General features: G+C 30.8%; 2 protein-coding genes and 2 long non-coding RNA genes across 6 annotated transcripts; 2 read left to right on the top strand and 2 right to left on the bottom strand.

Moving 5' to 3' along the window:
- LOC126666127 (U-box domain-containing protein 30-like) lies at positions 1-2871 on the top strand. 2 transcript variants are annotated; one of them, XM_050359081.2, is made up of 3 exons: positions 1-1543; positions 2095-2231; positions 2341-2871. In XM_050359081.2, the coding sequence occupies exon 1, from the start codon at positions 97-99 to the stop codon at positions 1420-1422; it is 1326 nt and encodes a 441-aa protein (XP_050215038.1). In that variant the 5' UTR covers positions 1-96; the 3' UTR covers positions 1423-1543; positions 2095-2231; positions 2341-2871. The 2 variants fall into 2 exon arrangements, with proteins under 2 accessions (XP_050215038.1, XP_050215037.1); XM_050359080.2 differs by having other exon boundaries at positions 1-1538.
- A 5662-nt stretch (positions 2872-8533) lies between these two features.
- Positions 8534-10172, bottom strand: LOC126686827 (uncharacterized). Its single transcript, XR_007644002.2, has 2 exons — positions 9929-10172; positions 8534-8682 (listed from the first exon to the last, which is right to left on the bottom strand). It is a non-coding gene; the product is annotated as an uncharacterized LOC126686827 (long non-coding RNA).
- Positions 10173-15116: 4944 nt separating this feature from the next.
- LOC126686767 (U-box domain-containing protein 30-like) lies at positions 15117-17943 on the top strand. The gene is made up of 2 exons (XM_050380998.2): positions 15117-17371; positions 17484-17943. The coding sequence occupies exon 1, from the start codon at positions 15649-15651 to the stop codon at positions 17005-17007; it is 1359 nt and encodes a 452-aa protein (XP_050236955.1). The 5' UTR covers positions 15117-15648; the 3' UTR covers positions 17008-17371; positions 17484-17943.
- A 1754-nt stretch (positions 17944-19697) lies between these two features.
- LOC126686818 (uncharacterized) lies at positions 19698-21887 on the bottom strand. Of its 2 annotated transcripts, XR_007644000.1 has the most exons (4): positions 21766-21887; positions 21408-21444; positions 21151-21251; positions 19698-20383 (listed from the first exon to the last, which is right to left on the bottom strand). It is a non-coding gene; the product is annotated as an uncharacterized LOC126686818 (long non-coding RNA). The 2 variants fall into 2 exon arrangements; XR_007643999.2 differs by lacking the exon at positions 21151-21251.
- Between the last annotated feature and the right edge of the window lie 1726 nt (positions 21888-23613).

The raw sequence follows: 23613 nt of genomic DNA on the forward strand, positions 1-23613 counted from the left end.
TCGTCACTCATAGATTATTGCACTAACACTTCCATCTCTGCTTCTAGTGTTAGCCACAGAAGAGAGAGCAAAAACAAAACGCTTAAACACAAAACAATGAAGCTAGATGTTGGTAGCGGCGGCCAAGTTCTCGATCTGGACACGGCCGTCAAAGACGGCATTTTAGGCGACAATGTCTCCGTCGGCTTCATTCCAAAATCCGACAGTGAAAAATTAGATCTGAAAACAATGATTAAAGAGCTGGAGTCAACAATAGAAGTGCCGTCCGTGTTCATTTGTCCAATCTCATTGGAAACAATGCAAGACCCAGTTACGCTGTGCACTGGCCAAACTTACGAGAGATTCAACATTGTTAAGTGGTTATCTCTTGGCCATTATACTTGCCCCACTACAATGCAAGAGCTTTGGGATGACACTCTTACTCCCAACAACACTCTCCACCACCTGATTTATAGCTGGTTTTCTCAAAAGTATTTGGGTTTCAAGAAAAGATCAGAGGATGTGCATGGACGGGTTACTGAGGTTTTGGATTCCCTCAAAAACAAGAAAATCAAGGGTCAGGTTAGAGTTCAATCTTTAAAAGAGCTTCGACAGTTGGTTAGTATGCATAACACTGCTAAGAAGGCTGTTTTAGAGAATGGTGGAGTTGTGTTTTTGATTAATTTGTTGGGTCCTTTTACTAGCCATGCCTTAGGGTCTGAGATTATTGGGATTCTTGTGAATTTGGATTTGGAATCTGCATCCGTGGAGAATTTGATGCAACCTTCTAGGGTTTCTTTAATGGTGGATATGTTGAATGAGGGTTCCATTGAGACTAAGATTAATTGTACCAAGTTGATTGAAATACTGATGAAAGGTAACGACTTTAATTCTAAAAATGTATCAAGTTTGAGTCTTTTAGTTGGTTTATTGAGGTTGGTTAAAGATAAGAGATACCCGAATGGGGTATCGGCCGGACTCGGTTTGTTGAAAAGTCTGTGTTTACATGAGTCTATTAGGAGTTCAGTTGTTAGCATTGGTGCAGTTCCTCAATTAGTGGAGTTATTGCCTAGTTTGAATCATGAGCGTTTAGAATTAGCACTTTATATTCTAGATGTTCTTTCAACTGTTACGGAGGGAAAATTGGCTTTGAAAGATTGTGCTAATACAATACCTAATGTGGTGAGGTTGTTGATGAAAGTTTCTGAGAATTGTACTCAGTTTGGTTTATCAATTTTGTGGGCAGTTTGTGAGGTTGCACCAGAAGAATGTGGTCCACTTGCTGTGGAGGCAGGCTTGGCTGCAAAGTTGCTTCTTGTTATACAGAGTGATTGCACTCCTGCACTGAAGCGGCGGTCGTCTGAGCTCTTAAAGTTATGTAGTCTAAATTATACTGCTACAATCTTCATTTCCAAGTGTAAGCTTACCAGGACAATACAATGAAGAGAGATGCTGATATGTTGATGCACCGCATTTGGTTTGCTTTTTCTCCCAAGAGGTGGAGGCCCTGGCAGATGTGGGGTGGGCTTCGGACGGAATGCAGCTCGGATGATTCTAAGGTAAGGTATTTGCATCCCTGTTTAAATTTATTGCATTGTTCAGTTACTAATCACTCACCCACTGTCTATAAGCTTTATTTAGCGAAATATTTAAGCACTAACGGAAGTGATAGATATTTAACCGGTAGCTAAAATTGGTATGTGCTTCCCCTTGCTGGAGTGTGTTAGAGATAGTAAAATCATAGTTGTTAGCCGGTACCTCACCCAATGACTTGAATTTTTGGGGAATTGGTTAGCAGATGTTTCATTGAGGCTGCATTTTAAGGCATCTACGAACTACCCTCAGGGCGCCATTGACCCTGCTCTCTACAATGTCTATATGTGGTTAAATATATTTAGTCCTACCATGCAATAAGCTTTCCTAAATGTGATTCTTACAAGATTTTGTGCTATAAAGTGATTGTATGATCCCTTTCAGTTAGCACCTCATTAAAGAGTCTTATGAGCTGCGTCATTGAATCAATCAAAAATGAGATATCGGTCTTGTTGTTGGATTTTCTCAGTTATATATTTATTATTATGAAAAGTAACATGCTCGTATTGTTGTATGCTACAGAACTGAAGGTGGCAGGCAGAGGTAATGAATTAAAATGGATAAGCAAGTTTGAAATTCATACTCTTAGATCAGCTCATGGAAGAAATGATGGCTATCTCCTGACAACTACGAGACAAACTCGAGTTTTTAAATTTCAGGTAGAGTAGTGTGAATTTATCCTTTTATGACCTGTTAGCTCAGTTGAAGTTTAGTACACAAGGCTTGAGCAATTTTGTCGCTAGTCTTAATCAATGTTTTCACCTGCAGGCATGTGAAAGGATTCGAGGTGCTGCTGTTGAATGTGGAAAAGCAAATGATGGAATTGAAGGTGAATCACTTTGGAGATCTAAGGCCAAGCTGTAGAGGGTAACTGTGCAAGGATTATGATATTTTTGACTGAGAGCTTAATTAGGATGCCCTTTGTTGATATGTTGCTAATAAGCAGAGAGCAAAGAAGCTGAACAAGCAACTTATGAATTATGTCTTGTCCAAAGCTGAAAATGTTAGTTATTTTTTCTAAAGCTCCTTGGAAGCTTGAGCTCTATTCTACGAATATGTGGGATATTCATTGGCAAAGAGGATTGAAATCTAGGGAATCATAAGAAACATCACATTCACATTCACAGACAAACGTGTGGCAAAGGAAAAGTGAAGCATAAGCAGAACAATATGAGCAATGAAGTATCAAAGGGGACAGCTTTTGTACATTATATCTTCTTTTGCCCTTTACTTTGCCTTCTTTATCATCTCATATTTTCTCTTATTTAGTCAAAAGAGTAGCATTCAGATTTAACATCATTCTTTTCCTTATCATTTACATTATGAAAGATGCAATCCAAAGTTTTCTCTTTAAACTCAACTTCCTCTTCAAGCCCCCAAAAAGAAATAAGATTAAACCCAAGTCGGATTATTTTTTAAAAGAAAAAACAGTAAATGATATTGATGATGATAGTAAAAAGAACATGAACAGCGACTCTTTAGCTAAATTTACCCAACAAAGAAAACAGAAAACGACATTTGAGAATGGCTTCACTGAGAACCATACTTGCTTTTTTGGTAAACCATACCTATCCATTATACGAACGTAGAAGAAGAGACTGGAAAAACAATATCAAATCAAAATTAAACTATCTTCTGCAGCTCTTCTCCACTCCCCTCCACTGGTATGTATACGTAGCTCTTTTTCTTATGTTGTTACCTTAAGTAGCAATTTGCCCCCTCAACTTGTAAGCAATGAACAATTAACACATAAATTAATTTTGTGGACAAATTAGTTATGAACTTGCTGATTATAGGCAATTAGCCCCATTTTTAAAAAAATAGCTTAAAATTTGATGGGGCAAATTGCCAATTGAGGGACAAATAACTTACAAATTTAGAGGGTAAATTGCCAAATTGGGGCTAATTGCCCATAATATGCAAGTTCATGACTAATTTGTCCACAAAGTTAATTTGTGTACATTGCTTACAACTTGAGGGGACAAATTGCTACTTAAGTCGGTACTATTCATTAGACATTAATTATTTCAGTTTTTTTTTTCAGATTGAGAGAATGACTATTATCTAGATATAAATATGATTCCTCAAAAAAAAAGATATAAATATGAAAAAGTATATCTTTTTTTTTTAAATTAACATAAAGATATTCCTAGTAATTCGGAATGAAACCAATTACAGTGTAAGATTTAGAATAAATTTGTAAATCATACAAACAAAATTAATTATTAAAAATAATTTTTAATTTAAAGTTAATTTATAAATGTATTACACCATAATATTAAATTAATATATATATATATGATGTAATTACAAGTTAAAGTTGATTATCTAATGTAGAATACAAGTATCAACGTAGTATAATGGGATTAATGGTTAAACGGGTCATCAACTAATACTACAAGTGTACAAGAAAGTTGACCCGATATAGCCTAGACTAGAGCAAACGAATTTGGTAAGTGTGCAGCACACGTGCAGTCATTTTAACCCTTTACCTCCAGTTTTGGATAACTGAAGATCAAAAAATATGTACATTTTTATTAAATTAGAAATTAAAAATTAATTATTACTATAACTATTATATTTAATGTTTATATAATGAACTTTCAAAAATATTGTAGTAATTTTATCTCTAATTAATGTTAAATATATCCATTTTTATATAAAATATTAAAAATAACAATTTCTATTTTATTTCATGGAATATAGAGCTTACTAGATATGGAATAAGAAAGAATTGCAAAAAGGTTTTATTTTGGGTCTCTTGCCTCTATGATGGGGCGCCCTAGACGCAAAGGAAAGGACACTAAGCCAGCCTGGTCAAATGGTCAAAAGGCTTAAATCGATGCTACCAGCAAGATTAATTATAATTTATAGCATGCACATTATTTTCGCTTTGATTTAATTAATTAATTGATTTAGTGCATCTAACTGGAATTGTAATTTACAGATAAAAATAATGCAAACTGTAAGTAAATTTTATTACAAATAAATTTAAAATATTTAAATTATAATATTTAATTTATCTAAATTTATTCATATCTATCTAAAATTTTATTTTAAAATTATATAATTTTATTTAATCTAAACTCTAATACAAAGTGTTAGATTCTTTTAATAATACCCACTATATCTCATATTTAAAAGAGAATAATGATGAGTATAAAATACATAAAAAAAATTAAAAAAATTAAACTAAATTGAATTTACTTTAAATATTGTATTTATTTATTTTATTTTACAACTACTTTTTAAAATATTAAATACAAAATTTCATTTGTAGATCAATTATATTTTAGGAATGATAGGATAATAATAAATCAAATAATAAATTAGTATTGAGTAATAAATATATATTATATATTTGTCCCATTTAGAAAGTTTCTTATTAAATTAAACATATTAAGAAGATGTAAATTTTTTATTTTATTTTATCCTTATTAATTATGTTTCAGAACTATATATATTACTTAGTTATCTTATAAGATATATTTAACTATTAAAATAGATAAAACATTAAATATTTTATGTTAAAAAGAAATAATAAAATATTTAAATGCCACAAAAATAATAATTTTTTTTCTCATTGGAATGAAGGAAGTATTATTTATATTTAAATTATATAAACTTTGAATGATGATTTCATATTCAATAATTAATTTAATTAATATGAATTGAATAAATATTTAGCATGATTTGCATAGTCTTGTGAACTGCTTTGGGATCCTTTTTGATGCAAGCACATTTTTATTTTTGGACTGAAAAGTCGCCCAAATGATGCTTAAAATGACAAGGGAGCAATAGTGCTTCTTGTTGTTTTGAGGAGAAAACGAGAAAAAAAAATCGATAGTGCTTCTTCCTTTTTCTATCATCTAGATCAATAAACCATTTACTTCAATCATATATATTGGGTAGAGATTTTTGCACTCCAACAGTTGATTTTCACACTCCAAATTGTTTTCTATTGACTATATTATCCTTTTCTGATTTTCATTAATTTGTCTTTACCCTCATTTACTGGTACCATCAAAAATTCAAAATCATATATGTAGGACTTTAGTTTATATTATTTGAAATGGCTGAGATGCCGTCTATTTATTTTTTAATTATTAAAAAATATAACATTGGCTCAAAATATAATTTCTGTCAAATTTTATTAGGATAATTTATTTTGGAGTTTCTTTAAATTATAATTGGTGAATTAAATTTTAGTATTCTCATTTGGAAGATTGAAAGATAACGGTTAAATTTTTATATTTCTTATATTTTTGTTATTCTTAATTAATTAAACGCTAATAACTAAAAAAATTAAATTCTCTATTTTATTGTTTTAATTTTATATCATATATTTATTATAAATATTTAAAATATAATTTAAAGTTGATATTTGACAGACAATTTATCTACATACAATTCCATGATATATTCATATTTAAAATATAAACTATTTTATAGCAGAAAATTAATAATTCTAAATTTAGTCAAATTAAATACACTCGTAGCAATGAACTAACATATTAATGCAATTTAAATTAACTTTTTTTAAAATCTCATTTTAATAAAAACGCAACATTTTGTTTTTGACAAATAAAAGTACATAATTTAAAAATTTCAATAAAAAATTTATAATTTTTAGTCTCTCTATTGAATTTAATCAAAATAAAAACAATTATGAATAAAAATATATTTATGTGAATTAGCAAAGTTGGTGATGAATTCATCCAATAAAGAAAAAAATTAAAAGTTGGTGGGTCGGGGATGAACAGTAGAAACAAAAGGATAAAATAAAGAGAGGGTAATATAGTCTATTTATAATAAAATGGAGTGCGGATATAAATGAAAGGAGTGCGAAAATCCTCACCCTATATATTTGAAAACTTCCATTATTATTTATGTTTTAAAAAAACTTCCATTAATCAATCATATATATTTGAAAACTTCAATTATATCAAATATATATATGATTATTATACAAAAAAAATTCATTTGTAAATGACTATAAGAAATTTTCTTATATCATTTTAGATGAGCTAAAAAATTATGTTTCAATAGTTAAGATTAAAAATGGTATTAGTTAATAATAGTTTTAAATACACATTTAAATTAAACATAAATCGTCGGTCAGTAATATAATTTTTTTTATTACAATGAAAAAAAAATACAAATTTAAATTTCTCATAAAAATTTAGAGAAAAATTGAGGAATACCCAACTTATACAACAATAATTTGAAAATTACGGGGCTGTCTTTTAAAATTGAAAAATATCATGTCCACCTTTTATTTTGCAAAACTAACTTTTCTAAATTAACAAAATACGAAATTATTGAATAAGGTAAGTCTCACTTGAAAATCAAATATTCTCACACAATCTCTATGAAAATAAAATTTTAAGAGTACAATTAAGATCTTTCCAAAAATTGAAGAATCTAGATTTCGCTGCCAAAGACGAAATCCTGCCGGCGCACAGATCACCGCCAGTTGAACAGAGTATGTTTGCCTCCGTTTCCAAAAAACCATCGTTGCCGCTTCCGCTGCGAAGAACACCATTGACGCTGAAGAGAAAACCAGTGCCGCCATGAATGAAATAGAGAGCCGCCATTATTGGAGATTCTGATTTGATTTTATGTTGTCTTTGTGGCTGCCAAAAATTTTAGATCTGAAAATGAATGAAACGATAGTGTTTTGGCTAACGATTCTAATTTTCAAAGTGTCACGACCCGATTCTCGGCATCGAGACCGGCGCTAGGGAATGGGAGTGGTTGCTCCGAAACCCGTAGCAAGCCTTAAAATACATTAAAAATCACTTAAAATTTTTCGCGGAATTCAAATCATTTTTGAACATTTTAAAATCGCAGTTTAAAACGTTCTTATAAAAATTACCATTTAAAACATGCACATAATTTTCTCTTTAATTATTGCATTTTAGTTTCAAAACCATTTCACTATGGTTTATCATGCATCTCATGTGCATACCATCTTACTATGGTAATTACTGCATTTCACTATGCAGGCCATTTCTCTAATGGATTTAACTGCATTTCACTATGCAGATGCGTTCGCCGCATTTTATTCAAGTGCAGTCGCTCGGACTTTCGCACAGCATTTACATATTACATATTATCAGAGTTTAAGCGTTATAAAATATGAAGCATAAATAAGTCCAACGACTACTAGGGTATCACCGTTCATTATTCTAGCTACTGCAACTCTAGACACATAAAGGAAAGTCATTCTCACTTTATTCAAGCCAGAGATTTCCGGAACAAGAAATTGGAAATCAACACGTCAAACTACTTGCCTGTAAAAATTATAAATTCAACGGGGTCAGTTATAAAAACTGGTGAATGCGTACAACATGTACTAATAAACATTAATATGAAAGCAATGCATTCCAGATTACCGATTCATATGAAACCCCTAAACCATGATTCATGTTCCTATATGCTTTCAACACAGAAAACATAAATATTCCATTTTTTTTTCATTCCATTCGGGTTAACCTTTTATTTTTCTTTGGCCGTATTTATTTTCTCTTTTTGTACTTTTAGCCAGTCAAATCCGATTATTCTTATTTTACGTATTTGAAAGTCCCAGACTCTTCTTACTATACAACGGATTTCGGCAGTATATAAATACTGTCGCCAATTTCATTTTTTTTTTTAATAAAAGGTTCAACCTCTCAGATCTCGGCAGTTTGCTGACTGCCTTTGGTCGTCTATATTCCGTTGCCTCTGAAGATCTGTTCACACAGAGTCTAGGCCGTCGCCTGACTTTCCAGGCCGTCGCCAGGATTCACACAGCACATTCACATGCAACCCATTCTAAATGCAATACCAGTGATCACACAGCACTATTGCCGCCCAATAGTAAGCATGTTTCAATGAATCTAAATCGGTTTCAAAACTATGTATAATAGTTCATGCGATTTAAATTCAAAATAAAATAAAGCATTTGCAAATCATGTAAAGCAGTTCGCAATATTTTTAATACTAATATTTAGCAGTATAAGTTGTAAACACACTCACAGTACTCGCTTATTCCAAATATAAAAATACCACCCGTCGAATATCAAAACCTTTGCTCGCCGGTTTCCGCGACAAAACTCGCTGGATCTAGTTTAGAGATTAAACATTAATAAATGTAATAACTCTAAATTCTAGGATATACTCTAGACCGACTCGATCAAATAAACCACATAATCACAAACCAAATTTGATTCCGACTATCTATTTCCGCGTCATCGTATTTCTATACGATACACTCTATCCACATATTTTATTTAATTCATAAATAAACATAGAATTATAATTCCATATAATTCTAACACACATTCAATTCACATAATTTTCTAAAATACACTTTTAGAAAATATCAACAAACATATCACAATTCAAAAATATCCAAAAATATTTTTCCGTAAAATATTTTTGACCCGGGGCTCGGCCCCCCCTTGTTTTCTGCCAAAAATATTTCGACACTAACTGCTGCCAAATGAGTTTAGGACTGAGCCAACATGCTCTATCCCCTCTACTCATACTCCGGTCACCGTATTCCGGTGGTTTTGGCCGAAAAACTCAAAAACGCTAAAAACGCTTAAAAATCCATTTTAAGCCATTTAACACCGAAATTCGTCAAAATTATTTTTGAACAGATTTTTAATCTCATCTTTTAAAAACAGCAGCCCATAATTTTTAAAATAATTATTTTCCATTATTTTAACCATTAAAACCGAAATATCAATTAATAATCAAAACCGATTATTAATCCGTCAAAACACTACACAAAAATCATTTAAACTCAACAAATAATTATCAAACACATTTCATAAATTTTTCATAAATATTTTCTGCCCAGAATTTAAAATGACAGTTTTACCCTTTTTAGAACAATTTTGGCCGAATAGAGTTATTAAAAATTAAACCCGATTATTAAACCGCTAAAAATTAACCATCAACTATTTAATTAACATCAACCACAAATATAACTCATACATGAACCAATTTATTTCCAGAAATTAAAAATTAATTTATTTACTCTTTTTAAGCTATTTTCAAGCTTTAAAACAATTAAAAATCGAAACCCAACTAATTAAATCAACACCCGAATTAATTAACATTTTTAATCCACAAAAATTTCACTTTAAAGCATATATAAATATAATCATTTAGATCAGCCCAGAAATTTAAATAAATAATTTAATTTTTACGGAAAAATTATTTTAAAACCGTAACCCATATAAACAATTACTAAAACTAGTTAATCAACCATCAAACACCACATTTAAACCATCCTATGCATGTTTCTAACACTTAACCAACATCAGCAACTAAAAGTAAGGTTTTGAGCTTGAAATTATACCTTGATTCAACATGCAAATACACCTACACGATCTACGCAATATTCCCGACAATTTTCGTGAAGAAAGTTTTGAGAGAAATTGTAAGTATAAAGTTTTGTGTTGGGAGCTATGGTGTATTCGGCACCTACAAAATGGAGAAGATGATGGATTAACTTGGGCACCAAGTTTAAGTAGAGAAAATATCTAGATATTAATTAGGTTGTTCATTTATTTACAAGTTTGCCATTAGGGGCATTCTTGTAAATAATTCGAACTCTAGGGGCAAAATAATTTAACTTTCCCAAACACTCAAAAACATTAAACCACATCATATGGACTGAGTTAAAATATTTTTGGGCCTTTAAAAATATTTAAAATAATTATTTTTACAGTTTTTAGTGAAAAATCACAAAATTCACTTTTAACACGTAAAATTGCCAAAAATCACATTTAAGGCAAACACATAACAAATCACATTTTCACCCATATAAATTCATCACGTGAATTTATTCACCATTTTCGAGGTCCTAATCAATTAAAATCGGACACTAGCGAAAATTAACACTAATAATTCTACAGGGTATTACACAAAGGCTTCATAATTGTCATGTGCATCTTAAAAACATTATTCTATAGAAAAATGAGTTACTCAGGTGTTTGAAGAAAGCGTTGTCAGTGGTGGTCTGATTTTGATGCTGCACTCTTGGTGTTTGAAGAGATGCTTATGAATATATGTATTGTTTCGGGTGTTGGTTAACCAAAGGTTAATCTTGAGTAAACTGTTGGTTAACTTGTTGGTAAACTTGAATTGTGTATTTTGAATATATCGTTAGTAAATAGTTGATAAACTTCCTTTTTTTTAGAGAAAATTGTTGGTAAATTCAATTGTGTATTCTAAACAAATTGTACCTTTTAAAAAAATTATTAATTTTACTTTTAGTCGCTAATAAATTTATAGTCTATTAATTAGTTATCTACTGGTCAACCAAACGATAACCAACTATATACTGAATTAGTAAATTGTTGGTAAACTTGAATCGTGTATTTTAAACAAATTGTACCTTTTTAAAAAATATATTTTACTTTTAGTACTCCATTAGTGAACTGTGAGTAAAACGCTAATAAATTTATAGTCTATTTAGTTATCCAATGGTCAACCAAACAATGACCAACTATATACTGAATTTAACCAGTTCATTAGTGTTTCAGAAGTTAACCAAAATCTGATCAAATATTATACATACTGAAAAACAATTTATTTATTGGTTTACCAATATAATACAAATTGTATAATTGATACTATAGAAGAATATGTAACTTAATAAAATATAATACAATAGAAAGAAAAAAATTCGTCAACACTTCATTATACCAAATAATAACCAACTGTGTACTAAAATATTATGAATTAGTTAACATACAATTTAATTAATTGAACTTCTCATTCTACGATGAAGACATATAGCTAACAAACTCAAAATATATTACAATCTGAACTCAATGCTACATTGCTATTTATAGTATAATGGTTAACTAGCAACAAAATAAAATTCAGTAACAGTTTACTAACGATTATAATTAATGATATATTCAAAATAAAAATTATTACAAGTTAACAAACGGTCCACCCAATGCTAACCATTGGTTAACCGATACCCAAAAAACATCAAATAAATATTCTCATAAGCATTTCTTCAAACACCAAAAGTGCAGGCTGTGCACCCCAAAAAAATCGAACCACCACCACATTACAACCGTTGTTCACAAAAGAAAAACAAGAAATGACTGAAACGAGATGACGACAATAGAACGGATCTGAAACTGAAACGGAGAAGAACATATTTGAACTAACTCTTTCTCCACTGCCGTCAATTGGTCCGGTTATAGCCGGAGCACCATCGATGTCGTCTGGAAGAGCGGTTCGTCGCTGTCTTTTGGAGGAATACCCACTATCGGAGCAGTTCAGTTGCCGTTTTATTTGAAAAGAAATAGAATTAGGGGGAGGAGATAAACACGCCGAAAATTTTGCCACAATCTTGACGCGCGAATCTTATCAACCACCCGGGATCGTATTTTTCCAATTTCAAAAGCATAAAAATAAAAAGGGGAAAGTTCAATTTTTAAATTAAAAAGTTTGTATTGTATATTTCAATTTTGAAAGTGAAGCGTATATTTTTCTATATAATTTAGATAATTACCGTGTTTTCTCTGATTAACTCAAAAATTTAAGGTGAGAATTATACCACATGTTGACATCTTTCAATAATATATGTTCATAAAATTAATACTTTACACCATTAAGATATAAAAATGATCAAGAAAAAATTATCCTCACATTAGACCATTACTAACCATCTCATTGAAAAAATAAATATTTTTGCCATCACATTTTATCAAATTTGTTATTGTCTTATCTCGCCAGTTAGTTCTTGATGGGAACCAAAATATTACGAGTTAAGTTCTATGGGATTCGCCTGCCGAGACGAATCTCGAGACTCGTTGAAGAATCAGAATATAATTTTTACCGAAAATAAAGGAGATTCTAGAAGACCAATTTTCTATATGAACAGGAAACACATTCCTAAATAAAGATATATAACCCTATTTAGAAGACTCATTCCTAAATAGATTTATATATCAAATATGAATCTTTTTTCTATTTGAATTGTTATGCTAAATAAGAATTCCTTTCCTATTTAGAATCTACAAGGTGTTCTCTCACTACCACTATATAAGGAGCTTGAGGTATGCCTAAAACACGATTCACAAATACATGATTCTCCCTTAAGCCTAAACTGACTTAAGCATCGGAAAACTAATCAGACTGTTTTACAGGATTAACGCCGTCGAGATGCCGGAATCCATCAGTTCTATTATTTGATCAAGTCAAAAGATTTAATTGTTAAAAATACAATTTAATATATTTGATAAAGTATAAAATTATATATATATATATATATATATATATATATATATTTGATTTTAAATTTTAATTGTTTCAATTTAAATCAATTCAAATTAAAAATATATTAAATATTAATTTCAAGTCGAATCGAATCGAATTAAAATATAAAAAAGTTTAGTTGTTGTTTTTAATTAAATAATTGTTGACCTAATTTCAAATAAAAAATATATAAAAAAATATGTTATTAATTATTCTTTTTGTATTGTTTTATAATTTTATATATTTTATTGTTTAAATTTTATAGTTAAATTAAATTTTATTTATAATTATTATTATCATTTAATTAACAAAAGAAGAAGAAAATAGCAATAAATTTTAGGGTTAATTGTAAGAATAATTATGACCTTTAGCGTATTTTATAATTGCTACGAACTTTAAATTTGGCAAAGTCAATTACCAACTTTTATTTTTTGGCAATAACACCGACCAATCATGGATTAACAAACAAGCTGAAGTGGCTGTATAATTTGGCGTCCACATTTTTTAATAAAAAATAGCTTAGTGTTCTGATTTGCTATAGCATATTTTATATAAAAAAATATTAAACAAAAAAAAGATGTGTTTATTATATATAAATTATGTGTAAAAATAATTTGTTATGAAACATTAAAAATAAAATCCAAAAGTTTAAAACCTGTGAAATTAATTAGTTAGTTATTTTAAAACCTTAATAAATAAAGAAGGAATTTCCAAAATTAAATTAAATTGTCTTTGAAAATTGGCATTAAAATTGATTACTGATTTTGTCAATTTTAAAGTTCATGTTGTAATTATAAAAATGCTAAAATTTATGATTTAATTTGCACTAAATCTTAAATTTTATAGAATAAAAAATAATTGATACTTTTAAAATTTTAAAAATTTATAATTACAATTTAATGTCAAGAAGGTTGGTTAGAAGGTTTTAATAATTTAAGATATACTCATTACAAAAGATATTCTGCATAGAAAAATACAAGAAGGTAAAGGATATGATAGAGAAGATTAGTTGGCCCATTGAGTGATGATAACTAATCCAAAGTGTGAATGAGATGCAAATCACATGAAATAAGAAATAATTATTGACAAATCATAATGATAGGAGTATAAAATTTTGAATATGATTAATGATTTTTTTTAGAATATGATTAAAATTAAAATAAGCAGATGCTTTTAAAAGATTCCATCATTAAAATAACAGACAACGAGAAAATTTGCAATAAAATAAAATAAAAGTGGGGAAGGGCGAAAACTGGAAAACCCGTGGGGTGGGACCCAGAAGAAGGAGAGCGTGCCTTTTGTTAAAGTGCCAGCTCATCGTTTGACCATTTTATTCTTGGGTCTTGAATTCAAAATTTTATTTTTTTCTTTTGCCTTTCAAAGTTTTAATTTTGACTACTTTGAGATGCACATGCATCCTTTTGCTTGCTTTTCCAGCCAACTCTATACTGACACGTGTCAAGGGAATCGTGCTTCCTCTGTCACTGTTTCATCCCCCTCCTCCCATACAACATTTTTCAGTTTAGATATAAATTTATTCTTAATTTTTTTAAACTATAAATTTATTATCATTCATTATAACAAAATTTAAATTGGGATAGTTTTTCATATATCTATTGCTATTTTTTAATTTTGTATCTAACATTACCGTATTTTTTAAACCATTTCTTATTCAAAAGCAAAGTCTGAAGAAACTATTGATATAAAAAATATTAAATATATAACAAAAATAATTTATCAAATTTATTAATTTATATTTATTTAATAAATAAAGGAATACAGATTTACATATTCTTAAATTATTTATTTTAAACCAGAATTATCAATACTAAACATATATTTTTTCTAAAGTTTTCTTTCTATCTTTGATATAGTTTTTAAAAAAATATTATTTATATGAAATATTAATATTTATAATAAAAGTACATAATATAATTTAGAATAATAAATATAAACTAAATTTTTATTTATTAATTTACCATAATTAGAATGTATGACAATTATGAAACTTCAAACAAATATAGTACTAGTATATTTTAAAAATTCAATTTCTAGACAGTACTACTATAATTTAATTTTATTTAAAAAGGGTCCCATGCTGTCGCAACACTAACTTCAAGTCGTATTTTTCTACAAGCATCATCATTTTGATCAGCCGAGTCAAATAGTATATGCCAGTCTTACCCTTGTTTGTTTAGACATCCACATCAGCAAATAGCTTTCTCTTAACCAATCTGACCGAGGCAATAATGTAATTTCAGAAGATAGATTCTTTGGGTGATGAAGCAAAAACATCAATTTTTTTGCTACAGCCTACACAGTATGCGGCTCGCTGTATTGAAGAAGAAAAGAAATTAGCAAAGTGAGGCAGTGAATAAATAAAAGAGAGAAAATTTGTTCTGTTTTTTTCATTTCACTGAAACAATTAGTGAGTGTGACACAGTGTAGCGATTAGAGAAGTCACTGCTCATACAGTTTTTTCTTTTCTATTTGGATTATTGCTTTTCTTTTTGCCTCTTCCACAGCTAGGTCTGTGATGAGTTCTTTTTTGTCATCATAATTCATTGATTCCTATCCTTTTCTCAATACCCTTTTTCATAATCTCCTCAATTTTGCTGTTTATTTATGAGTGATTGCTATAATTGGCTTTTGATTATTCTTGCTTTCTTTTGACACCTGATCTGGGTTTCCTATTACTTCCACTCCCCTTCTTTATGGGAGCTTGTTGATGAAATCTGAGTCAAAAAGAGGGTAGTTTTGGTATTTGAGAAAAGTTCAAGATTGCATTTTTCTAAAATGCCTATGTACCACCCTAATAGTCATAGAAGAGAGGGAAACATGAAGCTTGATGTGGGCAGTGGTGGGCAGGTGTTAGATCTGGAAACAGCTGTTAAAGATGGGATTTTGGGCGGTAACGGTGGTGGTGGGTTGATTTCAACTGTAGGTGTTGAGAAATTGGATCTGAAGAAGATGATTGAAGAGCTTGAATCTATAGATGTGCCATCTGTTTTTATTTGTCCAATCTCTCTGGACCCAATGCAAGAACCGGTCACTCTTTGCACTGGCCAGACTTATGAGAGATCCAATATTCTCAAGTGGTTCTCTTTTGGCCACTATACTTGCCCTACTACAATGCAAGAGCTTTGGGATGATACTGTAACTCCCAACAAGACTTTGCAGCAGCTCATTTATAGCTGGTTCTCGCAAAAGTATCTGGCTATGAAGAAAAGATCACAGGATGTTCAGGGAAGGGCTATTGAGCTTTTGGAAACCCTAAAAAAGGTTAAAGGCCAGGCTAGAGTTCAAGCTTTAAAAGAGCTGAGGCAGGTTGTCACTGCACATTCTACAGCCAGGAAGGCCGTACTCGATCACGGCGGAGTTGCCCTGCTTTCTAACTTATTGGGTCCTTTCACAACTCATGCTGTTGGCTCTGAGGCTATTGGTATTCTTGTGAATTTGGATCTTGATTTGGCTTCTAAAGAGAATTTGACGCAACCTGCGAAGATTTCCTTGGTGGTAGATATGTTAAATGAGGGTTCAATTGAGACCAAGATTAATTGTACGAGATTGATTGAAATGTTGATGCAAGGGAAAGATTTTGTGTCTGAAAATGTGTCAAGCTTGAGTCTTTTGGTTGGTTTGTTGAGGTTAATCAGAGATAAGAGACATCCAAATGGAGTAGTTGCTGGACTCGGTCTGTTAAAGAGTCTTTCTTCACATGAATCCCTTAGGAACTCAGTCGTGAGCATTGGAGCAATTCCTCAATTAGTGGATCTACTTCCCCGTTTAAATAATGAGTGTTTGGAGTTAGCACTTCACATTCTCGAGGTTCTTTCGACAACGGCAGAGGGAAGTAATGCTTTAAAGGATTATGCTTTGACAATACCAAATGTGGTGAAATTATTGATGAAAGTTTCAGAGAGCTGTACTGAGCTTGCGCTATCGATATTGTGGACAGTTTGCAAGCTCGCGCCTGAAGAATGTGCTGCACTTGCCGTGGAGGCGGGTTTGGCAGCAAAGCTACTTCTTGTAATACAAAGTGGTTGTAATCCTGTGCTGAAGCAGAGATCAGCTGAGCTCCTGAAATTGTGTAGTTTGAATTACACGGCTGCCATCTTCATTTCCAAGTGTAAGCTTACAAGAACGATACAATGAAGTAAAATTCTAGTTTGCTAATCTATTTTTTCCTTTGTCCAATGAATCAAAATCGAAGTGCTACTGCCATCTGTGTTTATTTGTCCAATCTCATTGGAAACAATGCAAGACCCGGTTACTCTTTGCTCTGGCCAAATTTATGAGAGACTCAACATTCTCAAATGATTAATGGTGGAGTTGGTTTCTGACTGATATGTTGGGTCCTTTTACTAGTCATATGCTTTAGGGACTGATATAATTGGGATTCTTGTGGCTTTGAACTGGATGCTGCATCCATGGAGAATTTGCTGCAACAAGCTAATATTTCTTTAATAGTGGCAATCTCCTAACAATTTGGGGTCAAACTCGAGCTTTTAAGTTTCAGGTAGAATACTGTGATTTTATCCTTTAATGACCTGTTAGTTCAGTTAAATTATAGTTTGATACACGACTTTGTCGCGAATCTTAATGTTTGTGCCAATATGTTTTACTCGCAGGCATGTCAAAGGATTCACGGCACTGCTGTGGAATCTCCAAAAGCAAATGGCAATATTGAAGGTGAATCACTCGGAAGATTTAATGAATTTTTCATGTGGTCAAGCTGTATAGGTTAACTATCCAAGGCTGGCACCAACTGTGCAAGATCTGATTATGATATATTTAATTAATTGCTTAATTAGGATCCCCTTTGTTGATGTGTTGCTAATAAGCTTAGGAGCTCAACAGGCAACTGAAGTTGCAATAATTTTTGATTTCTAAGGGTTGATTGGGCTGGAAGCAAGCAAATGACTAATTTCAGTTTAAAGGGCGTTCTGTAGAATCAGTTGTACATGTTATGTGACTTCAATGTAAAATCATGCATAATCAACACCCACTTGTATTGCATATTTGATTAACTATTTTTTGAAAAACTCTTTTCCATATGGAGAGCTTATCATAATTTTATTCATTTTTTAACTTTTGGTTCAATTTCCGAATTTCATTCTCGGCTACTTCTTACTTCTCTCTTATATTGCAGTTTTTTTTTTGAATGTATGATATTCGATCAACTACTTGATTTTTAAGTATGGCTCTTCTACAATCTCCGCAAGATCACTTCAAAAACAGGCCGAATAATATCAACAGAGTTTTGTGTCTTGATTTGAACTTGACCCCGACGGAAAATTCCTGGTAGTTGTTCGATGTTGCACAAGATTGATGGTTAACATTTATTTCTGCACTGCCTGGCCATGAAAGGTTTGTGGACTACTGCCATCTCATTTCTTGTTTAGAATTTTCAATAATTCCTGGTTTATTTTCTTCTGAGTTCCGTTGCTCTGCCTTGACAAATTTATTCTAATGGGTTTTTCTTATGCTTCCATATTTCAAGAGAGATGTAAATCATTTTGCTCTAAAATGCTGGGGAATTAAAGTTTATTTGTTCACTGTATGGCCATGAAAGTCTTGTTTAAAGGTTTCGATATTTTCTAGCTATTTTTCTTTTGAATTCGATTCCTCTGCCTTGCCCAAATAAATGTTAGAATCCCACTTTTTGTGCATGTAATTTGTTAAAGTTTAACTGCTGTGCATTTTTGTGTATATCACATTGTATTATATGCCATTTTTTTATTCAATATATGATGAAGCTTTCTGGTTAACTGTGCACTTTTAGATCTAGAGCAGTGTTAAAATGCATGGATAATTCTCTTTTGATCATGTACACAATCACAACTCTTGGTGGCATCTAAAGATAATTTGATGCAAACTGCAAGATATCATTGATGGTAGATATGTTAAATGAGGGTTCAATTGAGACCAATATTGATTCAAATGTTGATGCGAGGGAAGGACTTTGTGTCTGAAAATGTGTCAAGTTTGAGTCCTTGAGGTTATATATGCTTTTGTGAAACACTGAACGGAAATAATAAAATACTGATACTTAAAACTCCATAAATTTCTATGCTAAAACAAGTTAATTCAAGTATTACAGCATGATTGTAGTAAACGGGTGAATGTGTTTGCAAAAGCTTCAGAGAGCTGTGTTGATCATACCCAACAACAACAACAAAGCAATGATGAAGAATCTGATCAGCTTGAAGAAGCTTTATAAGCCACTTACAATCCTAATCTTTTATGCTGCCTAATTTAATCTTCACTACCACCGCCCAAAGGCTTCAAAAGCCATGGTGTATCTTTAGCATGTATTTGGTGTGTTTTTGGTGTATTTTTAGTGCATCTTTTGTATATTTTTAGTTTTTAGGTGTATTTTTGATGTATCTTTAGTGTATTTTTTGTGTTATCTAAGTGTATATTAAGATTTGACTTTGATAAAAATACAATAAAAATAATAATTTTACAAGCTAACAAATTCTTAATAGTAATACGGAGGCATGTATTGTTAGTAGGTGTTTTATCCTTGAAACTATTTTTTAAAGCATGAATTCATTCCATGGCTTCCAATACAATTGAACTCCAACAAATAATTTACCAAATGCAAACGGAAAGTAAATTAATTAATATTTTTTAAGTATTTTTAGTGTATACTTGTTTTTTTAGATTTTTATCCATGTTTTATAAATATGTTTTGTAAACATATTGGATTTAAAAAATCTATAACACCAAAAATACGCCCAAGATACATTAAAAGAACAAAAAACACCAATAATACACCAATATCTTTTGTATTTTTCTGTATATTTTTGGTGTTTACGGGTGTATTTAGTGGACTGAAATAAAAATAGCAAAAAAGACATTAATAATACACGAAAAATATTCTACAAATAAATAAAAATACACCCAAAATAACTAAGGCTAAAACTTTAACATTAGATATTCGTGACAAATTAAATTTCCTCATCTCTAAAGATTTCAAGGCCAAGCATATGTAATTAAATGTTACAGTGTGGCAGCTGAATCACCTTTGCTCATTTCTCCAGCCAAGAACTTTCCACTCGCTTGAATGAAACTATCCAGCAGTTTTAACAATGCAAATATTGTTCATCATTTCTCTCCATCTCTTTGCTTCTTCCAAATTACCACAGCTTCCAGGAGACTAGAGAATCAAGGAGACGAACAATGTTGTTTTACTTAAGATGCTCTCTGTTTCTTTGTTCTTCTATTAATAATGAAATCCTCATCAGAATCTTCCTCATCGCTATCATTAGCAATCCTGCGCTTCTTAGTTCTTAGACTTCTTTGTTTCAACATTGGAGTTTGTCTTCTTTACAACAGGCGATGGTGTCTTTTTCTTAACAGTTGCAGGTTCACTCTTCTTTTTAACAGTTGCAGAATTAAGTCTTTTTTTGTAGAAGTGATTGCTTTGCTGGGAGTACTCGGCTTCTGCTGATTCTTCTTCTTCAGTTTTCTCTCGTAAACTTTCTTTGCCTCTTCTTTGGAGAGCAGACCAGATTCCATCATCCTGACATTACATTCGGATTCAACTCTCAGTTATAATTAAATATTAGTAGATAAAAAAATAAAATAAAATAAAAAGTGAAAACAGTGTGTTTGGAATAAACCTCAGATAGAGAGCAACAAATAGGTGAGGCGAAGATTTTTTACATGAATAAATAATAACTATAAAGTTTTGGAGTTTCAGAAACGTTGCAAGAAATAAAAACAAAATGCCAAAACATAGAACACTGGCCTAGTCTAATAAACTGGTGATGTCTACAACATGTATAACACGCTATAAAATTTTCAGCAGTAAAACTTTCTTCCATATCTCGTTATTATTGAGGTAAAGGCAGAAGGATACTGGTCTAGTATCGGTTGGTCTCGTGAAACAAACAGCAATTCAAATGCTCTCAGAAACAATTAATCTGGAGTTGTTTCTCCAAGATCAGATATCATAACTTAATACCAACCATGAAATAATGAAATAATAACTAAGATATTGGCATTTTCCAATAGCATGATGAGTGACTTGATGGATAGCAATACTTCTCTTTCTGATACTAATATTACTAGAGAGATACAAGAATCCACATTCCATTTCCACAAATATCAATTGACTGTCAGATATATATAGATATATACAAAAATAGCCCATCCATAAATGCCTAGATTAAAATTCATGAAACATGACAGATGATATCTTAACATGTGAATATAACAAAAGTTGCACTTGCGTTAACAGAAAAAAGCAAAGGTAAAGGATGCAAAGTATAGGTAAGAAGTATTAACTCTTATTTGATCGAATTCGGGGTATGAATCTGAGCATCACGGTGGTAAATGCCAAATATTATACATGCATTTTTGCAGTAAGAGACATTTTTCAGACAATCCTAAACAAAATCCAGATGAGAAAAACCAAAGATTAAAATATATCAAAAAAGTATTTACCTTGAATATATGAATTTTTAAAATTTCTGACATGAAATAAAAGAAAGATTTAGCTTTCAGAAAATGCTATTGGGTTGTAAAACAAGAACTATTTTTACCTTGAATATATGAGATCCGGTGTGCGCATCAACAGCACTGAAAGAATCGTCAAATAGATAAATATCAGAATCTTGGTAGAGAGCTCAGATAAGTTTATACTCCAAAAGAGAAGCAAGACTTGGTTTATAAAAGAAAACTCATTCAGGCATTTCATCAAACAGTTGGACAACAACTTCATATGATCTAAATAAAAGAATAAAACTTGTTAAGAATCTTGATTATTGGTAAAGAATTACCAAATTTACACTACTTTAAGAGTAACATTTCATCGACAAATAAATTACCAATCCAATCCTGAAAAATACAATCAGGTAAGTGATACAAGAAAACTCATAACTTCAAAGTTGAAAATGATACCAACTATTTTCAAGTTAATCAAAGCTGAATACTTGCGGCATGGTTCTTCAAGGTTCTTCATTATCTCCTTATCTCCATGGTTCTCTGCTTGGACAGGAGATAAAGAGGACACATTCCTTTCAACTAGTATGATAGCAGAAAATGATAATCAAGTAATCAGTACAGATCAAACATGCAAAGGTCAAAATTCTATGTTTTAGTTTCTTGTGGCGCCACAACTGCTGCATTTGGTGCCTGCAAAGATGGAAATCAATAATTTATTGTCCTGTTAGTTAAGCAATGATTGAAGAGAACAATCAAACAACATAAAATGATTTCAGTAATACCGTGATGGATAAACCGAAAGTATATCGAAATTAAATCGAAAGTATTCCTAAATTAAACCCCAAAGTAAATCGAAACAACATCAAAATGAAAGTAAATCGAAAGTAATATCAAAATTAAACCGAAAGTGATACCAACAATTGATTTCACTGAAACTTTGATAAACTATTGAAAACCGTAACAATGAACTAGGAATCATCGCATACATAAACTTCAAAGGAATCTTGATTTCAATTTTAAAAGAAAATTAGAGCAGAAAATGAAAAAAAAAACACCTTTATCAATCTCGGTTTCAGTTGCCATTGCTGACACCTGGGGCGGATCTACTTGAAAGCGACGGTGGGCTAGAAGCTGAGCTGCCGTCAGATAATCTAGAGAGTATCGGCGGAGGTCCGGGAAGCAGCGACAGACTTATCTCAAGGAAGAAGGAGAAGAAGAAGGAAAGAAGAATGAATAGGTTTAACGTAGTTTGTTCTCCTCCCGTTTGTGTAATTTTTGTAAATAAGTTGGCCAATTATGTAACGACAGAAGGTCTAATCTGTTGTAAATATTTTGAAAAAAACAAGTATTTTGCAAATAATTCTAAACATTTTCTGGTTTTAATTTACAATTGTTTTAAATATTTTCAATTTAATTAAAAATTTATTTTTATCTGCTAAATAAATTGAAATTGAATTAAATTGATACTTAGAATCTATCTTTCTTATGGGTAAGATATGTAACTTTTACTATTTGCGTAGAAACTATATGCTTTCGGAGATCTACCAATAAATATTAGTAATGAAGGTTCTCCGATTTTATAAAATGTAGCATCTTTCTTTTTTAATGAATAGAAATGTAGCATCTTATCTTAAAATATAGTAGTGATATTCTAGAATTTATTAAAATGTATAGCATTAAAAATTAATTACTATATTGCTTTAAAAATAGTGCTCTCTCTTCTCTCTAAAATCAAAAAGCTCTTTTTCTTCATCTTCTTTAAGGGTGGGAGAAGATGATTTTTCCGATTAACCGGAAAATCATTTTCTCTCCGCCCATAATACTATTAATTGCCGATTTATTTTTTTTATTTCAATAAGTCTTTTTTTAAGATCTATGTTTTTATAGATCTAAAAATTAGGAGATCATTTATGGATCTATATTGAAGATGGTTTGAAAAGTTTGAATCTTCAAATATTAAACGGTTTCAAGATCGTATTTTCAATTTGAACCATATATGTTTTTGGTAACCTTTTAATGGTTGAAAAAGCTCTAATTGATGATTGTATTAACAGCTCTCATCATTATTTTAGAATAGTTCTTTTAATTTGTTGAAGAACCATTATTTATATAATTTTTATTCCCACCAATGAAAATTTTAGCCTCTGTTAAAAAAAATTAATTAATTTTTTAGTAAAACTTCTCTTGAATATTTCAAAATATACCACAAGTGGACAAAATAAATGAAGATTATAGAACTATATATGTCCCCACAACTTCAATTATTGCCTTTTTGTTGGATTAGATCAACAAGATTAAAACTAA

Source organism: Mercurialis annua, linkage group LG1-X (assembly GCF_937616625.2).
Source record: "Mercurialis annua linkage group LG1-X, ddMerAnnu1.2, whole genome shotgun sequence".
In the NCBI taxonomy this organism is placed as follows: Eukaryota; Viridiplantae; Streptophyta; class Magnoliopsida; order Malpighiales; family Euphorbiaceae; genus Mercurialis; species Mercurialis annua.